The sequence below is a fragment of the Fusarium subglutinans genome (assembly GCF_013396075.1).
Source record: "Fusarium subglutinans strain NRRL 66333 chromosome Unknown NRRL66333_c0000004, whole genome shotgun sequence".
Classification (NCBI taxonomy): domain Eukaryota; kingdom Fungi; phylum Ascomycota; class Sordariomycetes; order Hypocreales; family Nectriaceae; genus Fusarium; species Fusarium subglutinans.
In genome coordinates, this window is record NW_023502067.1 from 37,469 (window position 1) to 57,747 (window position 20,279).

Below are 20,279 nucleotides of genomic sequence, written 5' to 3' on the forward strand. Positions count from 1 at the left end.
TTTGTCGGATCATCGTTGTTATCAAGGCTTCACTAGGTACCTACAATGCTCCAATATTGTTGCCCACTTGAGCTATCCACTTCCCGCCGTCTCCCTGACGACCTAGAAGAAAACGAGCATTTGCTTGTAGAAGTTGAAAGAATTAATTTAAATTGAGGTTTCAAAGTTTCTTCACGAGTAATAAGACAATTAGCCTGCCAGTTGTGGAACAGCTCTTGCGAACAGTGGTGATTACCTTAGTACCTAAGGTAGGTAGCCACGTATGTTAGCTTGGCCTCCAAAGCAGCATCAATACCCAATTTTATTTCGCCCTCATCACAAGTCCTCATGTACCTTCTCAATAAGTTCCATGGCAAGTGACGAAAGAGATTCTATCCGTACCGTGTCCCGTGTTTTTATTCCCGTATTTGTACTCCATACTTCAGCCTTGAAACCTTGACTCGCTCCTCTATTCAGTGCACCCGTCTAACCGTTGGGCTGTGATCCGTTATCGAGTCAGTTTCGGAACTCACAAACCTGTATTCCTATCTTAGATAGTCCGATCGCAATAGCAATAGAGTGCCACCAGATTGAGCTTGGGCTACTCGTAAATGTTAATAGCGAAATGGTTTATGTAACGAAAGTGAGAAGAGCACAGCATGCATGTGGTTTGTCACATATTCTTGGTAAGTACCTATGAAGAAAGGCACCTGTCAGTTTGTATGTATATCCATGGATAGCTCCATCCAAGCCTACGATACGTCTTATCTCATAGCCTTTTACATTACATATAGCCAACCGATACCTCGAAGCTTGATTGAGCTTCAGAGACCGAGGTCCTCTTTGCGACGAAAATACCAACACCTAGTTGCACCGCTCCGTGTGACCTTAGATCGTTTCACCAAAGCTTTCACCCAACAAACGACGGCCACGCCGGGTCCAAGTCCATATGTGCACCCTAGTCCCCTTCGGGTTTCTGCCCCTCGACCCTGGGTAGGTAGTTGATCATGGTTGGTGGGACCGGCTTTAGACACAAGATGCTGCCTTTCCCAGCCTTTCTCTCCGCCACGTTGCTACAGCACTTATTCTAGTGGTTGTTACCCTTTCAGCCAGAGACACAAAGAAAAGGTGCACACGGGGACGAAGTATGCTCAAAGGATCGTGGAACAAAGAAATATGGGCAGTGCCTCAGATGATAGGAACCATGAGGGTTTCACATCCAAGCTGCATCAAGTGCTCAGGATCGATATCGTGGGGCCCCAGGACCCCAGATTATGCCCCCCACAACTCACCGCAGTTTCTGTAATGTTATCTCACTCACTCACTCACTCCGGGAAGTTTTGGCGTGTCAAAGTAGGCCATACATTCAAACAAATGCAAGGTCTCCAAGGCCTATCAGATTCATGTAAAAACGTCAAGCCGGTTCCATTTCTTCGGTTCAGAACATAAAGCGTAATTTGTGCCATTCTACACACACTCCTTTGCCTTGTGTCAGGTCAGTGTATGTATTGATCACCCAGGGCTCTTCGCAGTATTAGCCAGATATGGCTCTAGAATATATTGTTCTTTGTTGTCAATAGTACATGGGAAAGTGCCCTTTTATGGCTCAATGATCGAGATCGTATGGCCTAATGGCTGATATCGCTTTGTTATCCCAGTCTTGGCGCCTCGGGTCCTAGTTTGAATCGAGCTTGTGAGAAAGTGTCTCGAAGCCAACCTCTTTGTCATAGATGAACCCTTATGAACCCTCATGACCCGCGTCCGTAAATCCGTAGATGGTGTGTCTTTCGAATGTGGTGGCATACCGATTCTGACCTCCCGCGTTTCTTACTGTACTATACTTACTTATCCTTTATGTTCCTTCTGGTGACCGTCCCATTGTGCCTTTCATCTGAGCACCCCTTTCCTTTCATTCACCATGGCCTCTGGCCCAAGAAACGCAGCCCCAACCCAGGGTGGGAGTTTCGATTTTGTCCATTACTGCCCTGCTTGGACAGATCCGGCCTGGCAGGATGAAGGCCCTGAACGAGATGCGAGTATCTTTGACATCAAAGACAGCGTTTTTGATCGCCTACGCCCAGCTCTTCTGCCTCGAGACCACTTCAAGAAACCAACTGTTTATGCTCAACGATTCGGAATCTTTCCTGGTCGAACCGATGGCCGTTCGAGAACTTCACCCACACGAGCTGAGAGTCGACAGATCTTTCCTGCCAGCTCTGATATTCGAAACGGAAAGGAGCTATTTGGACGTTTCGAAGATCTGGCCAAAGCAGCAAACGAGCACGTCGACGATTATATGGAGAGGACAAGGCCAGATATGCAAAAGTTGGATGAAACCGAACAACGATTCATGCAACAGTATGAAGATTTAGTCATAGATGAAAACTGGCAAACCATCCTTTTCGGGAGCATGACTATGGATGAAGTGAGTACCCAGACTCGCATCTCCTCTTGCTCTTTTCGTTCCTATAGCTATGTCTAACAAGTCTCAGTTACAAGCTGAAGGATATTTTTCGATTTGCGATACCAAGTTTGACGGCCTCGGAGGTCGGATCTCAGAGTAAGTTGGATACATGGACTGTTTGAGCTGGCGCTAACATGTCGTTGAAGACTCTTTGAGCGTGAAAGATGGGTCGACACCAGTTGCAATGGCAGAACGGCTGACAAGCCTCGTTTGATATACAATCTCAATGGGAGGCGTGAAGAATGGAACGCAAGGGTATGTATCAGAACCCAAGCACCGAGGCCTCATGATGCTAATCGCCGAAGACCAACGACAGAGTCTGGGATGCGATGCAGCCGGCTATCCAACTCGCATCGCGGTTTATCGAGACGGACGACCCCTTTATCTCCAGTCTTCTAGACATCACAAACAGACTGTGGGTCGACCCCAGACTTTTCCGGAACCAACCTGGACAAGACCGAGATAAGAAGATTAGATTCGTCCCAGACCTGGACCCGGATGATCCGTCTAGACTCAACGGAGCGAAAGCTGTCATCGACAGTGGTATATATCCCAGGGCAGCCACTTGGCAGGCCCTACTTCAAACAATCAAAATCGAACTAGCCAGTGGCTTCATATCTGATGGAAGGCAACGAAGAGATCACTCCGCAGGCAATACAGACTCGTGGATCACACAACCGTTTGCGTATAACCTGAGGGTCGCAATCGATTGTGAGTTGGTTTGGCCCTTGATCAATGATGCATACAGCAGCAGCGAAAAGTTGAAGGCCAGCCTGGTACTCGCAACTACCATAGCCCACGAGATGATGGTGAGCGACAGTCCAGATACATACTCGTTGTTATTCTCCAACTAATAGTATGACAGCATGCATTTGTCAGGATTCCCTATATGTGGCTAGTTGATCCTGCATCAGTTGGATTAGTTCGACGGGATCAAGTACAGGCCTGTCATGATCTCCTGCATTCAATGTACGATCGCAAACATAGGGACCTCCATGGTGAGCCTTATTATGATGAAGACCCCACTCAAGAAGTTGGCCATGTTTTCGAAGAATGTGTAAGTGCGAACATGGTGTCATTATATCCCCAAGATGGCATTGATTAATGAAACTATTCGATAGGTCCTGGGAGGTGGCTATTGGTCGTTTGCATCAGATATCTCTATGCTGAAACCTGCACTCCTCCAAACGGCGGCTGGTCTTGTAGCTTTCACTCAAAACTCCGAGGGCGGCGACAAAAATGACCCCCCTGTGCTGGAGTATCCTTTGCTTCGAAATATAAGGCTCAACCACTATATTCGAACCGAAGATGTTCAGAAATATTTCACCCAGTCTTTCTGGGATGTTGCGATGCAGAAATACGGCACGGCCGCTTTAAGAGAATCATCCAAAAAGCCTCATAAACTCACATACTACCCTGCCGATGATGATTATGACAGGTACGGCTTTGATGAGAACACCCTAGGCACTGAGGAAGATACGGCCTGGGTACAAGACTTCATGAGAGAGCTCGGCTGTAGGGGAAATCTTGTTCTCTGGAGTTATTTGAACAACCTGATCAACGAAGCCTGCTACTTTGATTTGATGAATGAGCAATTCTCCACTGACATGATGACCTGGACCGATCGAGATCAAATCTGGCAGCGTCTCAGCAGGGAAATACTCATAATACTATGTGAGATCTCGGCATGCACACATCAACCATCTCAAGACCAGGCCCAAGATGACGTCCTGGATTCTCTCTACAGCTTGTGGAAGGGTGCAATCGCCCAACGAGGGGAATATCCTGACCCGCAATCAGAATCCCTTGACACCTTGTCTTCTGACCCAGAGGCTTGGGCTCAAAATACTCGATATAGCGGTCTTGGGGTCCACGAAAAGCGTCTTGTGCCCAGACTCATGGACTTTACACGCCGTATAGAAAGGGAGCTCATGCACATCGAAAGCATGGTATGTGAACTATACCAAGCAGGAATCTCAGGTTGGCCGCTCTACCGCCTTTTGAGCATGGGGCATGAAGAAGAATTGCGGGATCGAGTTGATACGATGATCGAATCCATAACCGAATTGTTGACTCCAATTGGAATTGCTGACCGGGGAATCAAATGTATTGATGTGGAGTGGTTCAGTCGAATATGGAACCTAGGCCGAAGAGTCAAGGACATTCGACGACTCCTAGATTTGGATCCCCAGAACTACGAGCGCAATTGGCGCGACCTCTTGTTGTCGATGCCTATGTTGCGCAAGTCCAAACGCAAGCCACATCAGAGATTCTACTTCTTGGCAAAAAAGGAGATGATGAAACTCACGGGAAGCCAACTGGAAAAGATGAAGGAGTTCAAAACCCGGTTCCAGAGAGAACTCAGCCTTGGAAGTTACAAAGTGGTCATTCCAGGAGAGGACCCCAACGTACTAAGCATTGCTCAGCGATTGTCCGGAACACTAGACGATGATCGAGGCAGCAATGACCATGAGAGAAGCATCAAAGGACCATCCACAGGCATATTCGATATCGATGCCGTGAAGACTCTGGTTCATCAGCTCAGAGAAGAAGAGAACGACGCACAAGCCGATATCCTCAACCGCATCATGAATCGCTCGAAAAGTGAAGCCCCGACTTTGCAGCAAACAGCAGCAGAACAAGCCGGCATTGTACCTCCGATTCCACCCAAATTCCAGGAGGTGGGTTTCAAAAACCAGGCAGTGCCGCTGAGTAGCGTGAAGGAGTTCAGTGCAAATAATTCTCCATTCTCGGCTTTCTCCTCGGGAACCAGCTCCCCCTTTCCTCGATACCAACCCAATCAACCCCCTGCATGGGCAGCAAACAGTACAGGAGATCTGGCTGCTTGGGTCAACCATCGGCTCGCAGACGGTCCACCAGTCGCACACGGCATCACGCCTCAGCCATATGCACTTCGAGAGGACCTCACAGTAGATCTTCAAAACATGGCCCAGGCCTCGCTACCCATGCGGAATCCCGCCTCCTTCGCCAACGAGTATCCTCGAGAAGTGGTACAAGACCAAGACTCTTCTTTTATGGCTGGTCCTCTCGGAGATATTGCTCAAGCTTGGGAACAACAGCATCAGTTTGGGCAGAGCCCGCCTCCTGTAGCAACTGGGGGCGCACCTGGGGTTCAATCTTCGACATCACCAATTCGCAGAGACAGCCAGGATATTGACATGGCCGGGAGCTTAAGCCAAGGACGAAAAGCCACGGTTTTGTCGCATTTTGATCACAGCGGCAGTGAGACGGACGTATCAGACGACGAAGAGCAACGGACGAGGGAGAGCAGCAGTAGCGGAACAACACTCATTGGATCGTCGGAGGTTGAGGAGGAGCTGTTTAGCAAGATCGCGTCATTCGAAAGGTCGGAGGCAAGAGAAAAGGGATATGATTGGAAGCCAAGGTCAAGCTGGGTACCTCTGCACTCCAAGAAGAGGAAGAAGTTGGAGATGCCTAGGGCCATGAGACGTGTTTACAAGTCGAAGTCAAAGAAGCCCAGGAAAGCAACGAACGAACAAGGGGCTTGATTTGGGTCGAGACCTTAGCAAGGGTCAGCTCGGGGGAGATCTGTATTGATGTTTGTTTGGTTCGAATGTTGTTGGATCTGTTTTTTAGGTATTCGGAATTCATGTCTAGGTAGTATTTTATTGCCTCATTATGTCTTCATTTATCCTCAACTGAAACAGAGTTTCGGGAACCACATCTTGACCAACATTCGAGACGAAGGAATGCGTCGCAGCTCTGGTCGGTCACAGGACTTTTCAGCCTGGACGTGCTCTTCACCAACCAACAACTTTGGAAGACTTGGAGCATTCCAGGTTGTGGTTTTAGAGTTCTCTGCGCTGCAGGTAGTTTAGTCGTTAATCGAAGACTAACCCCTAGCGAATAGGTAGGCGAGATCGAGGCTTGTTCGATCGTAATTTAGATTTTCTTAGGAGCCCTGGAACAGGGTGTCGCCCTTTGGGTGTCAAAAAGCTTAGGATACGTAAAACAGACGATGAAATTAATCCGGTAAGTCAAGACCTTCGCAAAAGTGAATCATTGACTTGATATTTTTATCATCAAGCCAGATTTTCTGCTACCCCCTGTGATGTTAGCCTGGGCCCACTGCGGATGGTGGATGTTGCCCCTCCATCCAAAGATCCAAGCTTCCAGAACATGCCCCACCTGTAGGGCATTCAAGTCAACTCAGTGGTCATTCATTCACTGGCATGGAGCTCCCGTCCCATCCCCAGGCCATTGCTTCCCATTGTCACGTTCTCGAGTTACAAGGACAAAGATAATAACGAGGATCATTACGCAGTCCAGTCTGACCTGGTGCACTTAGACTTATTCTCCTTCACATCTTCTCGACACGGCACCACTGAGCCCTGTTCTTTGTTAAGCCATTTTCTCCAAGGCTCGGAGTACTCAAGGGCGTACTCGATTGCATCATAGCACACCGAAAGCAGAGTGCGATAAGGCTCCTTGTATCACTTGCAGCAAAAAAGAAGACGAGCCTCTAATACTGCCTTCCCAGGTACATGAGTGCCCCTTCGTTTCTCTAGAGTTTCGTTCTGACCACTTCTGCAGTCCTTCGAGACTGACATCGACAACCCCACCACAGCTCTTCTCCGTGTATGCTCGCCAAACGATTCATCACAATGGCTGCCACTAGAGGCCTCAGCGATATTCCGACACTCGCCTCTCTCTATCGCGACCCTGACTCTGCCCTATCCGAGGCTCATCTCTCTTCAAGAAGTGATCCTGACTATCCTGCATCTGATTCCATCAACAAACGCATCGGCTTGATTCGCGGTGATATCACCAAGCTTCGCCTCGATGCTATCGTCAACGCCGCAAACAGATCTCTGCTAGGGGGAGGGGGTGTTGATGGAGCCATCCATAGGGCTGCTGGTACGGATCTGGTCAAGGAGTGTAAGACCCTCGGCCCCATCAACACTGGTGAGGCTGTCATCACAAAGGGCTACAATCTGCCCTCCAACCATGTCATTCACACCGTCGGACCTGTGTACGCTGCAGATGCGAACCCTAACGAAAGTCTCGCCAATTGCTACCGCGAAAGTCTGAAGCTTGCCGTCAAGAACGGTGTGACCACGATCGGTTTCAGCGCCATCAGCACAGGCGTTTACGGGTTTCCCAACCTTCCTGCCGCTAAGATCGCCTGCAGGACTGTGAGAGAATTCCTTGAGAGTGAGGAGGGCAGCAAGCTCACCAGAGTGGTATTTGTTACGTTTGTTGCTCCTGACGTGAATGCGTACAACGAGACGATTCCGTACGTTTTTATCCCTGATGCCTCATCCACACGCTGACGGTTTCTTTTTAGACGAATGTTCCCACCCACAAAAGACGGATCTGCATAGAAAGGGCAGATTTTAAGCTCTGCGAGGAATAAGAATCATATCTATGTGATTCTTGATATCCAGGGGCAAGACAGAGCAATATGTTTCCTCAATGCCGACCCAGACTCAACCCGAGTAACAGAAGCTTACACTTTATGGTACCCCCTGCCGTCCAAATTTACGACTAAGAATCCTTAGCTTGGCTCGTGGTCTTCCTTCCACGTAATGAGCATGATAGGCTAGCTTTTTTTTTTTTTGTGGCGTTTGCAACATGATACATAGCTCTACAGGAGTTGTTTCTAAATAGCACATTCAGTAGAACTTCTCCCAGCATTGCACCTACCTGCGGGAGAGATCAAACAGCAGGCATGAGACAAACGTGGAATTAGAAGTTCTGTGGTATTATGTGAACGCTAAGACTACCTGAACCGACCTGCCCTGGAACGAATCTCATGATCCATCGCTTTATAAAACTTAATAAAAGCCCTCTAACAATATGTCGAAGGCTTACATCCTGAGTCTGAACCCCCACTCTGGTAGTAATGAATGAATTTGTGCCTACAAAGTCATAGGCTTACAGTCATATATGTTGTGTATAGTTTCGATAACGAAAAGTGCAATTTTAACCACTATTGAATCAATCGTATTTACTACTGGACAAGGTCCTCAAAGTCGCACAAGAGTCAAAGCTAACAAAATTCTGCCAATAATGCCCCATCAACGTACTGCAAAGCATATTAACCACTGCTTGACCCCAACCTCTAGTTACTAGGTCCACCTGGGCCCTTCTTCTTGTTCTTCTTTTTGTTTTTCTTGCCCTGCTTTTGATCACCAGAAGCCCCTTCTCCCTCTGGGGTATCAGACGTGTCTGGCGCATCCTGGGTCTCGGCAGCCTCGGATGTCTCTTGGGTGTCGTCGTCTTCAGTGGCTGGTTCTTTTCCACTCTTTGAGCCCGTTACGGTCTCATCATCACTTCCTTTGCTGTTTGTGAGTTGAGAAAGCATCGCCTTGAGTTCTTCCATCTCAGCTCGCAGCTTGCGGACTTCAATGACAGCAGGCTCGTCTTCCACGTTAGGTTTGACGGCCTCACATGTCTTGGTCCAGCCTTCACCTTCCATGTCAAGGTTCTCGTAAAATTGTTCCCATTCATTGATCTGATCGTCATCCTCCTCGCCTCGTGAGCGGTTGTGTCGAATCCTTCGTGCAGATCGCCTCTCGAAAATGGCTGCAACAAAAAGAAGAGGGGAGTATAGAGTAGCCATGACGCAGTCATTGATGAACTCGTATGTGGACTTTGGTACCCACCACTCAAGTAGTCCCGAAATGACGATTTCGACGAGGTTGAAAGGGGCGATATAAACATTCTCATCAGGAGCTCGAACAAATTGCATCGTCTTTTGCGCGAACAGTGCGAGATATTCGTCATCGGCATTCTCATAGATATCCTCGTAGGCCGAGTTGTAAAGTGCAATAAGGATATTGAGGAGAATGATCTAGAATATTGAGTTAGCTTGACTCTCAAGGATGGATTATTACCAACTTACCATAACAACAAAAGTAAAGCAGTAATAGAGAATGAGACCGAATGGATGTCCAAAATCATCAAAGCCATCAAACTCGGGGCTCTGCATTATGGCTTTGAGCATAGACTCAATGATGAACCAGGTATCGCCCATGATGTTGTCATCAGCAATATCGAGACCGATGAAGGCCTGGAGGAAGCCAATAATGACAACGATAAGCAAGGCAAAGAAAATGAGAGATTCCTTCATCATAACTTTCAGCACAACTAGCATGGCGCCGAAGAAACGGAAGCTGTCAAAATAGAGCAAAAGGCGGGACCAAAACATGGGCGCAACAAAAGAAAGCAGATTATAGCTGAGCTCGTTGTACTTCTTATGCACATCATCATTGTCCCAGTATGCCAGTCCTATGATGCGTAGAACCAATGATACAGTCAAGAAGGAGTAAAGGACGAAGTTAAAAACATTCCAGAATCCCAGGATGTGGTAGCCGGCCTTGTAGAGTTTGAGGCACTCGTCGCAGACATAGGCAAAGGTGAAGATGTAGAGCGCAATCTCAGCACCATCCAGTACTCCTGATGCATTGGCAGAGTTGACTGCGGCCGTGTACAGACCAAGATATATGATGGAGAATAGCAACTGGGCGGCATTCTGGTAGCGAGGTGCACGCATACGATCGGGGTCCATGTGGACAAGTAGGCTGGTGTTTGCTTTGTTCTTGTAGTCAACAAACTCAGAGGGATCATCTTCGTCCTGGACTAGCCAGCCACGCCAGAGATAGGCAATACATTTCTGATAGCCAGAGGAGCCAATGACCCTGACTGCGTGCAGGTCGACAGCCTTCTCAATGACATTGGTTGGGGCTGTAGGAACCTGGTCAATGAGAAAAGAGTACCGGCGGAGAAGAACGTGGTGCAGGAGGTAATCGAGATCCTCCTCTCCCTCAATACTAGTTCGAGTAAGCCAACTGCAAGTGGTGATGGAGATATCATTTTAAAACTTACATCTGCTTAGCGATAACAGTGCAGGCAACAGCACGCAAATCGTGGAGATCAGCATCCCACAGCTCGAGAATGGCTTCGCGTTTAAACCATCGCATATTAACAAGCAGGGCATACACCTACAAAACGCAAAGTCAGCATAACGAATGCATTGAGCATCAAGGAAGAGTGCTTGACGTACAACGCATGATCGGTATTTCTGGCCGCCAGCTTCCTTAGCCGCTTGTACAACCTTGCTGGTGATGACAGTGCTATGGGATCGCGTGATAGCACTTTCTTCAAGCTCGCAAGGGACGCATTCGCGGATCAAATGTCGCAATCGCAGGCAAACTTTCATGACCTCGGCCGGAGGAGTAGCAGATGCAATGTTCTGGTTCCGATGGTTAGGCAAAACTATGGCATGTGAGCTGATAGCCAGATTTCGCATCGATGGGATAACATACGGGCTCTCTCCTCCTCATGGAGCCACTCGCGTCGGCTGGTGGTTCCATCGCTAAAGAGGCCCTTGAAGCGGTTCCATGTGCTGGGCATGATGGAAGCTGTGAGTGTGTGGCTCGGAATATGTCTTGAATGCGAAAAGCGACGCTGGAGGGCAAACGAAGACGCGAGCTGGGAGCCTTGACGCCGAAGAGTTCCGGCAAAGAATTGATATCGTGTAGACTATGGGCTGGGGATCTGCCGGCCTCCAAAACAAACACGTAAATGCTGTGTCGCAATGGATCAGACTAAATTTGGATCCGGAAGCGATGATGTCTCAGGAGGATCTTTGTACAGCAATTGACGGCTGATTGCAGCATGTAGGAAGGTAGACAAGCCCCCTCAATTGAGATGGAGGAGAGAGAATCGCAAGTTCCCCCTCCAAGGTCCCTTAGCCCAATTCATTCCAAGTTCTTTCCCTCAAGCCTTCAAGGTTTATTCAACCCAAACCTGGTATAGCTGAAGGAGGAGCTATCTTTGCGACGGTGATGACGTCGCGAAGGCTGGTAATTGGCCCACTAACACACTACCTAACGCTGCGGCCGCGTCCGTGCCCGCTTCCCGGGTATGCTCGCAGCTCGCTTTGTTCCATCCATCGCCAAGTTGAGCTTGGCCTACAGGTAGCCCCGTAGCTTAATTTCTTGCAGTCCATCATCAGTCAACCAAGTTCATCAAAACTTCAGTGTGGAAGCAGGCAATGATCCTTCAGCTCAAGAGAAGCCCAGGCTTGGATTCGGAATAATAATAGGGGTAGGTGGAAGGCTCTTTATGCACTCAATGGAACAAGAAATCACACATTTCAGCAATGTTTATGACTCTGGTTTATGAGCTTGTCGTCCCTTACAATAATAAAGGTGGAGGCTGTGGTTCGCGAGCAGGTTTTTCTATTTGTTCAAGGAAACATGGCATGGTCAATGCTGAATCGATGATCCGAACCGATGGAAGCCCCATTGTTTTGTGAGAAATACCTACTTAACTAGATGTGCCTTTTATTTTTGTTCAAGATGTCGTTTATGTAATAGATCCCAAGCATCCAATCTCGTGACTCGAGCAAACTCCAAATGCCGTGGCCATTCTTCCCCACGTAACGGTTTCTTGACTTCACCTCACAGTCCTCGCACTTGTTCTGTTAAATATGCTCGAGCAAGTGCTCAAGTTTGGCCTCTTTGCTGGCATGTCCTATGTAGCGCCAGTACGTCGTGCCAATAACACGAATAGCATAATCTTGTACATCGCATCAACAGCTTTGGACTCACTGATACACGCTTCAACCGAAATTGCTGCCTCAATAGTACCTATGCAGCCCCCGATTCTCGTCCTGCCAGTCCGATGAAGTAACACTGCGGATGGCGTTTACCGGCTGCTTCCTGTTGTGGTCGCTGTCGAGACATGGCCAACGCATTGAATCCTTGGTGGTGAGAAGACTGCGGAGCGTCTATTGGCTGCGGCGAGAGGTTGAAAATGGATGTATACCGACAAACACAAGCACGACATGTGGGTTGATGCAGTAAAAAAAGTCCATCTCGCCGGCTTCATTCTGTCATTTATCGTATTTATGATCTCTGCATTGCACCGATACGAGGCTTGTTGATCGATGAAACGTCTTACCGCTCGTGTTGCACTTCATTTTGATATCACGGGCTGCTGGCATCTGATACTCTGCCAGCTCGACATTGAGGCCCTGTAACGTACTTCAACACTAAACCTCAGAAAGCTCTTTTGACCGGCAAGTTCGGTGTCGTCCCCCACATCGCAGATATCACTTGAATGTTGCTGGGCTACTACACAGTCAGAGATTTCCGACTAAATTCAGCTTGATTGTTGGGCTGTGGATGCCTATTGGGTGACGAAAGGTGAGGCGGTTTGCCTGTTGGCAAGGCGTGTATTCACCATTAGAAGCTATTGGGTCAGAAATGGGAGCGAGACTTGAAGTCTGAGGTGTAAAAAGTTGGTAAGATCGTGCCAAGGAGTTTCTACACTTTGAGAGTGTTTGTTCGGATGCCGTTGGCCTGTGGTGCGACCCTGAATTCACAGACATCAAAATTGAGGCTGACGAGGTTTGACGATCAAGAAATAGGTGGGTGGGAGTCTGTTGGCCTCAGACCCACCAACGAATTTAGCGCTTTTAGGGGACGGGAGCTAGGGGAGGAAAGAAAACACAGGCCTTGACCCTAAGCAATAAAAGTATTTTAGTTAAATTTAGCTATGCTGAGGGGGCTCTTTGCTAAGTTTATTTTGACACCCTATATCAAGGTCTGGTGTTTTCTTGCTCCCTGAGGGGGAGCACTAGGGTAGCGGAGGTGGAAGATCATCTGGGGCTGTAGTCTAAACGACCGGAGGAGAAACGACAACGAAGGTACTAAGCTATTGGCCCTGACCATCTTCGAAGTGGAGGTTTGATAATACCTGAGGTGCTGTTAACCTGAGTAAGACTGAAGGTCCTACTGTACTTTCGTACTCACATGAGTAGCAAAGATCAACAATTCATTGGCTGCCTAGGATGTATGCAAGTGGACGGACAGTCATATTCATTGTCATCGGCAACATCAGTCAGGGATTCGATGTGGACTAACAAGCGGTGGAATGCTTTTTGTCGAACCACACCTATTTACCCAATCAATTCGTAAAGAACCAACTGATTCTACCTAGTAAGTATGCATGGATGTTGTATTTGTGGCTATTGCATATATCTCTTGATGCCTGCCTTGGCCAGGAGAGGCAGGAAAACTTAGCATCTCAGCCCCAAGGGACAAAAACACTTGGGCAACTTATTATAAGTTTAAGGAGGTCCTTTGTTAAGTCTATTCTGGCCTCCTTTAATAAGGTCTGAGGTTTTCTTGCTCCCTGAGGCTTAGCTAGGTACCTACTGCGGTACCTTAAGGTACCTTGCCTTGTCCAGGTTACCTTATGCAGTTGGCTCGTTGAGCTCTGTATCTGCATCTGCCTGGCACCTCCATGCTCTGGCACTGTTATTCATTGCCTCGTGCCTTCACTTGCAGCCTAGACTTGTGCGCGCACCTTGATCCCTCATTTCCCCCCTTCTTCCTCCTTCTTCCTCCTTCTTCCTCTCGTCTATTTCTGCTTTTAAAGCATTCCGTACTTTCTCTCTCATCTTGTTGATGTCTTTCACCTTTTCATCCATACACGGATGCGATAACAGCATTAGGACTGACATTCAAACGAACTTCTTCAAACAGCAGTCTTTTACCAAACACTCTTTTCTGTATCCTATGGTGAAATCTTCCAAACACATCCCGAGCAACCAGGCGCCATCTCACGCAGCAGATCGCTTTGAAGCACTCAAGTTTGCTATTCCGCCAACGCTCTCTCGATTGAATCGACTGCAGCAAGGTACTTGTGTCAAGTTCCAGTATCAAAGTCAATATGGAACAGACAGATTCGATCACTCCCTCTGATCGTCAAAGTGGCCCAAAACACAACAAAAAGTCTGGTCAACAAGAGGCAGATACCACAATGGCTAATGACGTTGACCCATCAGCCCCTGCTGCAGCCCCTCCAGATTCGGTGGAAAGAACTTCTAAGAGTGGTTCTTGTTCGAGGAAGAGCAGGCAGCAGAAGAAGGAAAAGAGTCAAGAAACCAAGCCGGCCTCGGCGAAAGGCGAAGCTGAGACTTCTAGCATTTCCAGTGAAGACGAATCTGCTTCAGATGATAATCAAGTCTCAAAAACCACAACCCTGGCTCCCAAGCATTATTCGGGAGTTAATGGCACAAGCAAGAATAAGAAGGAACGAGCAAACGGTGACAGTTCTAAAAAGAAGACTTCCAAGGCTTCCATTAAGAAGCAGAAGAAACCTAAGAAGAAAAAGAACAAGACGGGCAATTGCTCTGACACCGCGTCCGATTCGGACAGCGATGCAGATTCCTCCGATCCCGAATCTTCTGATAACGAGGACCCTGCTGAGAAAAATGACCGAACAAAGTCCTCTTCGGGCTTCGAGGGCCAACTGAGGGCGCTCGAACTCCGGTATGCCCAACTGCAGCATCAGCTGGGTAACTCTCATGGACTGGCTCCATCGCCTAACCTAAGCGCTTTTGCTCAACCACCCAATCCAACCCCAAGCGCCTTTGCTTCTTTTGGTTCGTCGGCTCCGCAGTATTCTCTCCAAAATGCTCTGGCTTCACACGCAGCTGATCTCGATCCACTGTTCGCTGGTCGTCGATCAATCCCTGTTTACCATAATCCCAACAGACGTCGCCGACCCATGCGGCTTTCAACAGTGCCAACTCTCGAAGGTAGTGACCGAGATAGCATCACTAATGATCATTTGCGTGGCGAGTCGAGGGTCAAGGGTAAAAAGCCTAAGGGCCCTGCCTTTATGCGCGTGGATCAGGTGTGGGACAACAGCATACACAATTTCAAACTTCAAGACACAGCCGATACAGACACCGATTCCCAGTACGACGAATACATCTTTCATGTTAGGCGGAAGTTCGACTGGGAGGGCAAGCACGTAGCGACTGTTGTCGACATCAAGAGCAAATTGCTTCGGGAGTGTCTACAGGACGTTATCGGTAACGCGGATGGCATCAGCCTGGTAGACGAAACACCAAAAATAAACCCTGAGGTCCTTTTCCTGTGAGTAGTCTGACATTACTATCTGCCAGGAGGTTTGTGGTCGGATTTGGATAGACATGAACGGGTTGGTGATGATGTCGTGATCTTTTGCTGATATTTCGTCAGGTACCTGGAAGCTCTCCGTGATCATTTGAAGGCACTGCGCAAAGCCAAACCTGCTGGCAAGTCTAAGAAGAGTCAGAAGAAAAATAAGAATCTACTTAAGGAAAAGAAGCAGCATCTCAAGATACTTATCAAGTATCTTGACCATGACTTTGAAAGCACAAAAGAAAGTCTCTATCCCATGCTCAAGAATGGCCTCATCACATTTGAGTTGCTTTGGGCTTTGTGGAAACCGGATACACTTGTCTATGCCACAACGTACGGAAACCCAAGCGAGCCACGAGTTTTCAAAGTCGAATCAGCGCACTTGCACCACAGCGTTATGAGAGGCAGTTATTACCACGTTGAAGGGAAATACATGGAATTCGATGGCAAGCGCTTTGGCTATGGCAATACATCAGTCGAGATAGATGGGTTCCAGGGCGCCAAGAAGATCAAGAGTCTTCCTTGTTATCCGCTTCAATACCACCATAACGAGCAGAAACTCCGGCTTGATTTGATTGAAAGAGGCAAGAAGTTTGCGTCATTGAGTGGTGTTCATTACAAGAGCTATAAGGGCATCGCCTTCATGAAGCGTAGGAACGGCTCGGTAATGAAGTTCAACATTCAGTCCAGCAGAGCCATGATCGACCCGACTATCTTTAGGAGGACCAACCCCAACTACAGCGTGTCGACTGTTAAGCCAAAGGACCCCGATATCATCGAGGATGAGACTTCGGAATCGGATTGCGGGAACTGTGCGTGTGGCTCAGATTCGGAGGGCGCAGAGGCGGTGAAGTTCGTCAAGAAAGTCTATAAGGACGAGAATGGCGACGTGCATATGGTCAGCTTTCCTAAAAGTTTGGTTCAGGATGAGCCCGGAAACGCCGAACTGGATGAACTCCCCTCCAAAAATGTGGAAGGCGATAATGACGAGGACATGGACATCGTCGACTTCACAGATGAGGATTATCTAATTGCTTCTCCCGTGGTTCTTGGTTTCTCATTTTCAGAAAAGCAATGGTTGGAGTTCGCGGTTTCCTGTGTCAATGAAATCAAATGGAATGAGAAGGCGTGGGACTCCCTGGTTCTGGAAGATGGCACCAAGGACCTGATCAAGGCCCTTGTGAAGTCACGCAAGTATCACGCAGCTAACACTATCGATGATGTTATCCAGGGGAAGGGGAAGGGGCTCGTCAGTAAGTTCAACATACACAAACATCCGAGGTGCAGAAAATAACATTTGAAAGCCGTCCTACACGGACCTCCCGGAACTGGCAAGACACTCACGGCCGAAGGAATCGGAGAATTGCTCCAATGTCCACTTTATATGGTATCGGCTGGCGAGTTAGGAACAGACTCGAGGTTTCTGGAGGCAGAGTTGCAAAAGATACTGGACATTTGCCATGCTTGGGGTGCTATCCTTCTTCTGGATGAGGCAGATGTATTCCTGGAAAAGCGTAACATGCACGACATCCATCGCAATGCCCTTGTGAGCATCTTCCTTCGTCAGCTGGAGTATTTCCAGGGGATTTTATTTCTCACGACGAACCGAGTAGAAGTGAGTATCTAGAACCCGTTGGCTTCGAATGATTACTAACATAGGGGTGATTCAGACCTTCGACGAAGCCTTCCAGTCCCGAATTCACATCGCCTTGCGATATGACAACCTCAAGTCTCCTGCAAAGCGGGCCATCTTTAAGATGTTCCTCGACCGTGTTCATAAGCTGGGCAAGCTCAAGGTAGAACCATTGACTGAGGATGATCTGGACTTGCTATCGAAGCAAGCTCTGAATGGACGTGAAATCAAGAACGTGGTGGGCTCGGCTCAGGATCTCGCCGTTAACAAGGGTGAGGCCCTTAGCATGCGCCACATCAAACAGGTTCTCGACGTCCATGCCAAATTTGGGCGGGATTTGAAAGGAGGACCTGGTTATGAAGATGCTATGAGAAGCTACTTCTAGCTTTGGATTGGGGATGACGTCCGGTTATTGGTCAGCGGTGAAAAGACGACAGAGATGGCTCGTCTTATGCCGAGCGCCTGAGATTGAAATTACTTGGTATTCATGTCTGATAGTCTGAGCTACAGCGTTGTTGAATTATGTATGTATAAGCTTCTACGATAAATTCTGTTTACTCAAAAGCGTTGTGCCCGTCCTCACTAGGAGGAACAATTCGTGACTTGAGGTAGACTTGCTTCATGAAGGTTCGTAAATGCAATGAGGCTCCCTGTCAAATCGGCAATACCCTTCTATGTTATTTGCATAACAATGCTCCTAGTGCATCTCTCTTCAGTATTTTGATATTCGCTAATCTGAGCACTCACAGCATATGAAGAAGCGTGATGTATGTAGTCTGCAAGCCAGCCGCACACACTCATATATCAACCCATGGTCTCCAGTCTTGCAATCTCTTGCTTTGTCTCACTGCTATTTTAATCACAGTCCAGCTTCATTTTGCGAAAATTATTAACGAAGGCACGGAGTAACAGAGATTAGGTAGGAGCGGGAGCTTTATTGAAGATCCCTGGATTATGGCCGAAGATCAAACTCAATTCAGCTACGCCGTGCCCCTTTTCAACAAACCGTAGGGAGTAGGATTGAATGCGATGATGGTTGTCAGTGTTTGACATGAGCTTTCACTCAATCTCGCTCGAGGAGAGCCCTAACTAAAAGGTTATCTTGTTGATGGTTCTCCTTAAATCAACATGGCCTGAATAATACATACACAACAGTGAGTGCCAGAAATAGCAACATTCTCCACATATGATGACTATAGCCACCCAAGCACATAATAGTATCACCAGGTACGGAGTCATTAGTTAGTTATTGTCGGGAAGGATTCAAATGAGACGTAAGATGCTGACTTGGCAATTAATAGCTCACGGCGGGCTACTTTCCCTGTTTCTAGAAGCCGTGACGATGCCGTGTTGATGAGACAAACACAGTCAAGAGCCATGGGCAGAGTCAAAGACACTGGTTGGCGTGTGAGCGTGTTACAGAGACAATCAAAAGAAGCTCGAAGCATAAATGTTAGTTCAATGGCAACATTCCAGTCCAGCGAGGGAAATACTACTCCGTAGAATTGTACATAATATCAGTTGATGGTTCCCTCGCCCTCCTGATCTGCTCGGAAGGAGGATTATTAAAGTATTCATGGGTAATATTCTCGATCCAGTTCTTAAAGCCGGTAAAGGAACAGGACCCCTTGAACCCTGGTCGTGCTGGGGTTTTGCTGTAGGTAAGCCTCGTATAATATTCACTTTCCTTAATGGGCAATCAGTTCAGTTCAGGATTGTAAGCAACCGGACTAGGCTTGAATAGGTAGGCTTTCAAGGTCTCGCACGAACAAAGAATATTTTGTTTCAAGTTTTTGAAAGACGTCTGTGTAAGGGAAGGTATTCCTTTGACTCTTGGAGCAAGACCACGCATACCTACCTTATCTTAGCACCATCAAACAATGCAACCATGCATACCTTATTAGCTTACTTAGGTGATTAGGCCCCGATCGCAACAGACCGATCTGCCGTGCGTCACCGCCTACCGATTCCAGCATGTCTCAGCTCAAGACTTTCCTTGTCGAGTCAGCGACAAAGGGCAAAGGGCCTCCTCTCCGACGTGAGTGGCTGGATGGACAGTCTCATTTCCACTGCCCCTAGAGATCATGCGCATGCTGTGGACGGCGCTTCTGGCCGGCATCATTCCATCGAGGGAAGCGAAAGTGTCTAATTTGATTATGTCTCGTCAGCCTTTTTTTTGTTTACCACCTACGTACGACTACGTATGTACGTACATACTGCACTGTTTGGAAAGGAGGCGCTTGCGTCGTCTGGGGCAGACAGACCAGACCACTACGAAACACACCAACGAACGGGTCGAACGGTGAACGAGGCAAGGAGGGCGCCGCCTCTTTTCCACTTAGCGAATGGGACTCTGGAGATGCCACGGGAGAAAGACAACAAGGTTTGTTTGGGCTGTTGGGGAAATAACGCCAGTAGCTTATGCCACAGCGGCTGTTGTCACGAATCGCACGTATACATGCATCGCTGCCACGAGTATCACGATTTGCAGGTCACAGCACAATTGCATACAGTTGCGCATCCATCCGATGGGTCCACGTATTCAAGTGTCGATTCACCGCATTCATGATAGCTGCCACGACATCCGACACCTCAGTTGTTCACCAGTCAGACAGATAGATACCACCAAGGCACCACTGTACTGTACATGTGCAATATGCAAATGCAAGCCAGTATGCAGGCGTACGAGCCGTCACCGACAGAAACAAAATCACTCGACACACTGACTGAGATGACTGCATGTTCCTTCTCGTGGCAGCCCATCACTTGCTTTTTCCGTCCCCAGCGTTTCAAACAATCTCTTCTCACTGATCACCACTGGATCGCGGCATTCGTTCTTGTCACTTGCCCAAGAATAGAATATGAACGACTTCATTGACCTGAAGGAAATGAGCTCTTCATCAATGTCCCGAGAGCTAGAAGGTGATCAGCGGTTACCCTACCGTCCTTCTATGCCTTAAGCTCTTTTCCGGTCTAGCCTACCGCTGGAACCAGTGTTCCTGTTTTCCGTTTACACATCTCATCAATAAGTCTGGCATAATCTGCTGACGCGGCCGGCGATCTGGTGTCTCTGGCGGGTTCGATTTTCTGGCAGTGGACCAGATCAAAGACTCTACGAGGCCTGCCAGGTCTAGCAGGTACAACGACCTGGTTGGCTATGTCGGAATTAGGACGACTGGGAGGTGAGATGGCCCAATCAAGTAGCCTTGGTACCTGGCAGGGATAAAAGCCA

General features: G+C 48.1%; 4 protein-coding genes across 4 annotated transcripts; 3 read left to right on the forward strand and 1 right to left on the reverse strand.

The window, feature by feature from the left end:
* Positions 1–1,897: 1,897 nt before the first annotated feature.
* FSUBG_841 (uncharacterized protein) lies at positions 1,898–5,973 on the forward strand (the record flags this gene model as incomplete). Its single annotated transcript, XM_036686816.1, has 6 exons — positions 1,898–2,404; positions 2,472–2,539; positions 2,590–2,698; positions 2,749–3,252; positions 3,309–3,500; positions 3,565–5,973. The coding sequence occupies 6 exons, from the start codon at positions 1,898–1,900 to the stop codon at positions 5,971–5,973; spliced, it is 3,789 nt and encodes a 1,262-aa protein (XP_036543427.1).
* A 1,116-nt stretch (positions 5,974–7,089) lies between these two features.
* On the forward strand, positions 7,090–7,758 carry FSUBG_842 (RNA-directed RNA polymerase; the record flags this gene model as incomplete). Its single annotated transcript, XM_036686827.1, has 1 exon — positions 7,090–7,758. One exon carries the CDS (start codon positions 7,090–7,092, stop codon positions 7,756–7,758), a length of 669 nt encoding a protein of 222 aa, XP_036543428.1.
* A 791-nt stretch (positions 7,759–8,549) lies between these two features.
* FSUBG_843 (calcium channel YVC1) lies at positions 8,550–10,843 on the reverse strand (the record flags this gene model as incomplete). Its single annotated transcript, XM_036686838.1, has 5 exons — positions 8,550–9,281; positions 9,333–10,260; positions 10,316–10,431; positions 10,494–10,705; positions 10,756–10,843. 5 exons carry the CDS (start codon positions 10,841–10,843, stop codon positions 8,550–8,552), a joined length of 2,076 nt encoding a protein of 691 aa, XP_036543429.1.
* A 3,330-nt stretch (positions 10,844–14,173) lies between these two features.
* FSUBG_844 (TOB3 (member of AAA-ATPase family)) lies at positions 14,174–17,432 on the forward strand (the record flags this gene model as incomplete). Its single annotated transcript, XM_036686849.1, has 4 exons — positions 14,174–15,387; positions 15,493–16,667; positions 16,719–17,029; positions 17,085–17,432. 4 exons carry the CDS (start codon positions 14,174–14,176, stop codon positions 17,430–17,432), a joined length of 3,048 nt encoding a protein of 1,015 aa, XP_036543430.1.
* Positions 17,433–20,279: the final 2,847 nt, after the last annotated feature.